The sequence below is a fragment of the Sinocyclocheilus anshuiensis genome, unplaced genomic scaffold (assembly GCF_001515605.1).
Source record: "Sinocyclocheilus anshuiensis isolate Anshui unplaced genomic scaffold, SAMN03320099.WGS_v1.1 scaffold2580, whole genome shotgun sequence".
Lineage (NCBI taxonomy): Eukaryota > Metazoa > Chordata > Actinopteri > Cypriniformes > Cyprinidae > Sinocyclocheilus > Sinocyclocheilus anshuiensis.
Genome location: NW_015536665.1, coordinates 41,284 through 49,674, shown reverse-complemented (window position 1 = coordinate 49,674; position 8,391 = coordinate 41,284). Strand labels below are relative to the sequence as shown.

Below are 8,391 nucleotides of genomic sequence, written 5' to 3'. Positions count from 1 at the left end.
CGCTTCCTATCTGGAGTGCGAATTACGTAATCGGTGTCACTTAACTTCCTCAGCACTTCGTAAGGTCCTGAAAATCGTGCTGACAGAGCAGAACCAACGATCGGTAACAACACTAACACTTGATAACCTTCCGTAAATACGCGTTGTACAGACTTACGATCAAAATGGCATTTCATCCGTTTCTGTGCGGACACCAACGTGTCTTTCGCCATGGAACAGGCTTTATGCAGACGCTCGCGGAATTTACTGACGTAATCCAACACATTAACTTTAGAGCTGGAATCGAACGCTAGCATATTCTCTTTAAGCATTTTCAGTGGGCCTCTGACAGTATGACCAAACACTAAATCAGCGGGGCTAAAGCCAAGACTTTCCTGCACAGCTTCTCTTACCGCAAACAACACCAATTGTACTCCCTCATCGCAATCCTTTCCCGTATCCAGGCAGTACTTTCGGAGCATCGCCTTTAACGTTTGATGAAAACGCTCGAGTGCACCCTGGCTCTCGGGGTGATAGGCGCTTGCGATCCTGTGGGAAATATTCAAAGTTGTCAAAACTTGTGAAAAAAGTTTCGAAAGAAAATTTGTGCCTTGATCTGTTTGCACCACTTTCGGCAAACCGAACGTAGAAAAAAACTTCACAAGTGCTTTGACAACAACGGACGCCATAATTTTCCTCAGAGGAATCGCCTCCGGAAACCGTGTAGCGCTACACATTACTGTCAATAAAAACTGATTTCCACTCTTGGTTTTAGGCAAAGGGCCGACACAATCAACAATAACATGTTCAAACGGCTCGCCTACGACTGGGATTGGAACGAGTGGAGCACTTGGAATTGTCTGATTTGGTTTACCCGTTAGCTGACCAATGCGGCAGGTACGGCAAAATTGAGCAACATCAGCTTTTAAACGGGGCCAAAAGAAATGTCTCAAAACCCAGTGATATGTTTTTTTTAATTCCTAAATGGCCCGACAGATCATGGTCATGAGCAAGAGACAAAACTTGCTGTCGGTAACCTTTAGGAATTACAACCTGGTACACAACACTTCATTCAGGCCCATCTGCCATAATAGGAGACCACTTGTGCATCAGCAACCCGTCCTCAACAAAATGTGCAGATTTTCTCTGTTGCGCTCTCTCAACAGGAACAGCAGCAGAGAAACACTTTCGCAGACTTGAATCTTCCCTCTGTGCAGAAACAATTTTCTCACGGGTTACGGGCAACTTAAGGTGACTTGAACTTGCATTGAGCGGAGTTTTTATTACTTTTTCTTCATCAGATGGAAAAATGCCTTCAACAAACATAGGCGCCATAAAGGATGTAGACAAATCATCCACATCTATTTGTCGAGCCTGAGCCCGAGTGACAACACAAGCAGGAAAAGTTTCAGGATACATTTCTGACAACTCATCAGTATGATCTGACAAAACAGGTTTGTCAAACACCTCCAACACGGGAAAAACCCTCCCACCAGCTAGATCATTGCCTAGGATAAACTCCACTCCATTGACAGGTAAACAATCATGAACGCCCACTTTTACAAACCCCGTACACAGCTCGGACTGTAAATGGATTTGGTGTAGCGGAACTTTAACAAGTCCCATCTCTATGCCCTGCACCAGAACGTTACTGCCACAAGAAGTCTGCTCCGAGAACGGCAGTACGCCTGCAACTACAAAGGACTGGGTTGTGCCAGTATCACGGAGCATTTTAACCCTTACCTGTTCTATGGTTTTACCCGAAACAGAAATTAACCCTTCCATTAAAAAAGGTTCGTAACTGCAATCAGGCTTATCTGGCTCAAGTTTTTCAGCATCTACAGTTTTCACAAATCCGACACTTTTAGTTGTAACGCCCTGCTGTTTTCGTTTCAACACAAGACAGTCAGCAATCAGATGGCCAGACTTATGGCAATAAAAACATTCCCTATCCTCTTTAGCCCTGGGCGGACTTGACTTCAGACGTGGCTGGTTAGGCGAGGCAGCGGAAACAGACACAGTTTTATCAGAGCGAACAGGAGTAAACACATTCTTATGTGTCAACACAAACTCGTCCGCGCAAACAGAGGCTGGAAACAAGGATGTCACTTTCTGCTCATTTAAGTACACGACAACGCGCTCCGGTATACAGTTCTTAAACTCTTCTAAAAGGATTAATTCCCGCAGTGTCTTAAAATCAGTTACCTTACTCGACGCGCACCATTTGTCAAATAAGACCCCCTTCTCTCTTGCAAATTCGACAAACGTTTGGCTAGAACTCTTTTTGTGAGTCCTAAGCCGCTGCCTGTAAGCTTCTGGCACTAACTCTTATGCACGCAAGATCGCAGCTTTAACAACGTCGTACTTTAAACTATCCTCTAAGGATAGTGTTGCGCAGACCTCCTGAGCTTTACCAGTCAGCTTACATTGTAACAACAGAGGCCAAACTTCACGTGACCACTTTAGAGCAGAAGCGATACGCTCAAACACACCGAAATATTAATCAACTTCCGTTTCTCGGAACTGCGGCACAAGAGAGACATGTTTACCCACATCAAAATTGGCACCCAGCGCCGCACCCTCTGACGGAGCAACAATGGTCGACTGGGGCGGGACAACTGGAGCAGGTGCACTTCTAGCCGCATTTAACTCCAATTCCCGCATCTTTATCTGCGTCTCTGCCTCAATCTCCCATCTGCAAATTTTTAGACGCAATTCTCTCTCTGCCTGACGCTCCTCTGCCCTCTCCCGCGCGTCCATTTGCACTCGCGCCAAGCGGACCTTCAGTCGCGCATCACCTCCAGACCCAGCCGAGGCCGGAGAAAAAGGTTCAAAGGGCGGCAGAACAGCCTTGGCTTCAGAACCCTCCACCTCGGCCGTTCCGCTCTGCTCCTCCTCCCCAAACTCAGGGCAGGCGTCAGAGGCAAGAGAACCATCCTCACTCGCTTCAGGCAAAACCAGAACACCCAGCTCCACCAGTTTCTTCAACACAATGCTCTTAATCTCTCTCTTGAGCTGCTGCCTCGAAACGGAAATTCGATAATAAGCCGCAATACTAATTAAATCATCTTTTCGACATTTATCGAGCTGCTCCAAAGTAGGTACATTAACGAACGCCTCTAAATCAAAATCTGCCATAGCCTACTTGCATCGACCAACCATCCACGAAGACCAAAAAAAAAAAACCCTGATGCACCACTAACCATGTTAGTATGGTCACTCCGCCGTCACCACCAGCAATAATAAATGTCCCTGGACATTAAACATTGTTTCAAACAGAAAACAAGATTATTTTTCTTACCCCATTGGCAGATTATTTTGCTTGTTTCAAGCAAAAACTCACTTGAATTCGACTTGTTTTTTCTGAAAACAAGACAATAATTTTTACTTGTCTAGAAAATCCTTCTTGATTTAAGAATTTTTAGATATTTTGGCTGGAAACAAGACAAAAGATCTAAGCTAGAAAAGCATTTTTTGCAGTGTAGACACAGAATTAAAGAGTAAGATACCAAAACTAATCTCAGCAAACCAAAACACACACACACAAACACACCGCCGCCCCACGAGGTTCGCGGGAGGACCTTTTAAACCGGCAGGGCAACAGCAGATTGGGCGCAGAGGGCGACGTCACAATTATGACTGGCAGCCGACATGTCCAATCAGGAACCTAAGAGCGAGGCAGCAGGAAAAAGACGAGAGGGTGGGAAGGAAGAAACACATACGCATAGCATGTAACACTCCATTTCATTGTTGTCTAGGTTACCAACCGCCGCTATTCTCCTCTCAAGAATCCGAAGTCTCCGTCCCCTCCGTCCAGGCCTTTATCAAACGCTGTCGACGTACCTGGAAGAGGGTGCGCAATGCATTATGTAAGACAAGAAGGCGCACCTGTCGGGCTGCCGGTCGTCACCGCTCTAAGGCCCCGAGATACATTTGTGGCCAGAGAGTATGGCTATCCACTCGTAACCTACCCCTACAGTCCCCGTCTCGTAAGTTAGCGCCTACATTTATTGGCCCTTTTTCGATTGTTAAGGTACTCAGTCCGGTGGCGGTGCGACTAAGATTGCCTCCTTTTTTAAGACGGGTTCACCCGGTTTTCTACGTCTCGTGTATTAAGCCCATTGTCTGCCCACCCTCCCCCCGTCCCTGTCGAGGGTACGCCCGTCTTTAGAGTCAAGAAGCTGTTGGCTGTCTGCCCTCGGGGAAGGGGTTTCCAGTACTTGGTCGATTGGGAAGGGTATGGCCCGGAGGAGAGAAGCTGGATCCCGGCCCGGGACATTCTGGACCGCTCGCTCATCGAGGACTTCCGTCGTTCTTGCCAGTCTCCTTCCTCATGAGCGCCTGGGGGAGGGGTACTGTCATGAGCCAGGTTTGACTCTAGTTTTCTTTTCTTTTTCGTGCTGTGCTATCCTAGACTCAGCTGTTCGCGATCACAATCAGCGCTCATGCTGATTGGGACTGCACCTGTTCCCTCTTTACGCTGATTTTCCTCTCTGTTTCTCTTTGCGTGTTACAAGGTCTTTTGCCAGATTATTGTGCTTTCATGTCAGTCTCTTGGCTCTCTATTCCGTCATTTGTAGGATCTAGTCATGTCCAGTCCTGCATTATCTATTCGTGTCCTATTGTGTGACTTGGATTTCAGCCCAGTCTCCCAGTTACCCGCTGCCAGCAATTCGCTCTCCTCCGGACACTGTCCTCCGGTCCGTACTGTCTGAGAGGTAGTCACTCCTCGCTCTGCAGCCCGGGGTGGCACCCCGTACACTCAAGTCAAGTCAACCCTTATGTTCCAGTGCTCCTGAGTTAAAGACCAGTTCTGCGAATGCCGAATACGGCCAGTGATCGCAGACTGCCTAAGTTTGTTTTTGTGGAAAATAAATCCTCTGTTTGACTTGCCTTTGCTTCTGGGTCCTTTTATCGTGACATTTACGTTTGCATTTACATTTACATTTATTAATTTACAAACGCTTTTATCCAAAGCAACTTAATTGAGCAATACAACAAGCAAATACAGCAGTACTTTTATCGTTTTAATAATATTTTGTATTCATATTTAGAATTTAAATTTTGTATGATTGTTTTTAGCTTTCATTTTTATATTTTCAAATTTTGTTTTAATTTTAAGTAAAGTTTTAGTAATTTGTGGTTTTATATGGTTTTAGTTTCAGTTAACTATAATAACCCTGGTTATTGTGCTTGTGTTGAAGCCCTGATGGAAGACATTTGAAAGGGCCTTTATTTTTACTTGCATAACAAGCTTCTAATTGCTGATTTTATATGGTATATATGGAGTAGGATTTACTTGAAAAAAAAAACATCAGGAAACTTCACTCAGAAATTTCTAGTAAATTTCACAAAGAAATAGCATAATATTGAAATAAATGTGACTTTTTAAAGTAGAAAGATTGATATATTATTTTCTTGTAAAATGTACTCCAGTAATCTTTGTTTTGATTGGTTTTATTTAACTGTTTTAAAAGTCTTTACAGTGTTGATGGCCGATCAGCTGGACATCTGGCTGGTATAGATGACCTTGGACCTTCTAAAATGGCCCAAAAATCTGTTTTTCCAGTTTCATTTTGCTAATTCTGTTTCTCTTTTATTAGATGCGCCAAAGTTCCAGACCAATCAAACCATCTTCTACTCATGGGAGGGAAACCCAGTGAACATCAGCTGCGACATGAAGTCCAACCCTCCAGCGACTATGCTGTGGAGACGAGACCGGTTTACGATCTCTAGTCAAGGGACCAGCAACATCCGCATTCACACCACAGAGGGCCGATCGCTTCTAGAGGTTCAGCAACTTTACAATAATGCACTTTTAGTAGTTTATTTACATTGCACATTAGGTATATTTGTTTTTCATTTTAGTTAGAGTTTTATTTATTTGTTTATTCATTCATTTATTTTTAATTGTGCATGATCTTTCTGGTGAAGCAGGTTGACCACGGAAATCTTTCTGGTTAAACTAACACATATTTAACTTACACATGAACTGCTACTGTATCTTGTATCTAATATCTACGATATTCTTGCTATCATTTTCTTATTCTCCTGACCTTTGGGTTTGTTTTTATCCACAGGTCACTCCAGTGTCGGACAGGGATTTCGGACGTTACAACTGCACAGCCAGAAACAACATCGGCACTCGATATCAAGAGTTTATATTAGCACAGGCAGGTATGTGTTTACCAATAACACTACACTTCCCTTTAAAAGTCCAGCATGAGATTAAAATACACATTTTCAATTTTTAAACCTGGTCTTTTGAAAGATATTTACAGTTTTGTTTGAACTGTTAACTTAGTTGGCAGTAAAACATAATAACATAATATTTTGGTTGAAAGTTAGGTAGAGTTAGTAGTAGAACGTTGTAGTCCCGTATATTGGGTTAATTGGTATGTCCCGTACGTGACCTCCCTTGTCCCGTTTATTGACTGCTATGCTGATCTATCCACTGACTGATGCAACAGCAGCAGTGCTGATCACGACACTTGAGAATGATCACCGTCCCTCATGCAGAATATGTAGAGGAAGGCTGCGGAATCCTCTGCCGGCTGGTCGCTCCCGCATTACAGTAAGCAGCGGTCGCGCTAATGCCAGTTCCCTTCACCGTCCGTGTTTTGACTTCAGCAAATCAGTTTTGGCGAATGCAAACAATGTTATTATTGTTCATGAGTCCAACATCCAGCCGCGCAAGAAAACATGCAATCTACCTGAGGTCAATAAGGGAAGTCGTCTTTCACTATTGTAATGTTGTTAAATAGAGAAAAACATTTTACATTTAAGTAACTTCTAGCGGATTCTTAACCTTGGACCTTATTCTTGAAACAAAATCACCAATAAAAAAAATGTAGGCCCTAGTCAATCTGTAAGTTGTCTTTAATTGAAAAATATGAATTTTCATTTTATACACAGTTGTGCTCATAAGTTTACACACCCCATGAAGACTATCTAAAATGTTAAAGGGGTCATAGGATGCCCATTTTCCACAAGTTGATATGATTCTTTAGGGTCTTAATGAAAAGTCTGTAACATAGTTTGGTTAAAATGTCTCAATGGTAGAGTAGGAAACACCTTTTTTACCCTGTCAAAAACAGCTCTTTTCAGAGCACACAGTTTTGTAGCATTTTCCTTTAAATGTTAATGAGCTCTGCTGACCCCGCCCCTCTCTTCCGAGCCGCTCTCAGAGAGACTGTTTACTTTAGCTGCATTCATCGTGAAACTTGCTAATGAGCACATTATTAGGAAAGGTGATTTGCAAAGATTCATTACAAAACATTATACTCACTTCTTCTGTAGATAAGGCTGGATCATGAATGATTCGCGCGAACATAGACACATTTAGGCAGATCGGGGGAGCATTCCCTTCAGAAAAAAATGTAATCCACTGCGAGTTCAGCTGCTCAGATGTCAGGAGTAAATGACAGGCATCTGAGATCGGCTCGATTTGAGAAAGGGGAAAACATTTAACGAGATAACAAAAAACACTGGATGGATTTTTATCATTATAGGGTGTTTGTGAGCACACTGCCAACACAACTCGTAAAAGTGCATGTAGCATCCTATGACCCCGTTAATAATTTTCAAAGAATAAGAGGGATCATGAAAATTGCATGTTATTTTTTATTTAGTACTGTCTTGAATAAGCTATTTCACATAACGTATGTTTATATACTCCACAAGACAAAATAATAAATTAATTTATAAAAATTACCCCATTCAAAAGTTTGTACCCTTGCATATGTATGTCGCTTATAAACCACGATTGTCCCGTATTTTCCTTTTCTGAAGTTGACAACCCATAGTTGTAAGAAATGTTTTTGTAACCTTTAAATAACATTCTAATCGCAAGAAAATTGGACATTTCAAAACAATGTTCCCACAACTTTTTTTATAACCTAAATTTGTTACCTGGGTTATTACATATTGTTTGCAAGCTTTTCATGTTGTCTTTAGGGATGCCTCATCTTCTTTTCTCTGTTCTTGTCATTGACCTGTATTAATATCAGAGTGCATTTGGTTTGAGACGAGGTGACATGTTGACCTGAGAAACTGGTTTGTGTTTGATTTAAACCTGTTGTCATATGCTAAGCATATGAAGTTTTCTATAACGATATGTCCTTCCCATCTGGCCACTGCTAATTTAACTGTAGCTAATCTTCTGTAGTGCCATGTGATTTACTAGAGAGCTCACTAATATACCAGAGTACTGTCCCATTTACTGTAGAGCTGCTTAATATGCCATGAAGAACTGCAGTTCACTTCAGAGAGGACTTCATCGAGCCCAAGGGAATACACACACATGCTCAAAAACTCACACGCTCACACACACACTGTTGCAAAATATGAGTTGCAAATATTAAAAATATTGAATTATATATACAGTATATATATATATATATATATATATAT

The 8,391-nt window shown here is 42.3% G+C and overlaps 1 protein-coding gene across 1 annotated transcript in view; it reads left to right on the top strand.

Moving 5' to 3' along the window:
* Positions 1 to 8,391, top strand: part of LOC107654426 (neural cell adhesion molecule 2-like) — a 113,494-nt gene that overhangs the window by 66,412 nt on the left and 38,691 nt on the right. Inside the window, exons 10-11 of the mRNA XM_016441477.1 lie at positions 5,583 to 5,770; positions 6,060 to 6,156. Coding sequence (XP_016296963.1) covers positions 5,583 to 5,770; positions 6,060 to 6,156 — 285 coding nt within the window. The remainder of the gene's footprint in view (positions 1 to 5,582; positions 5,771 to 6,059; positions 6,157 to 8,391) is intronic.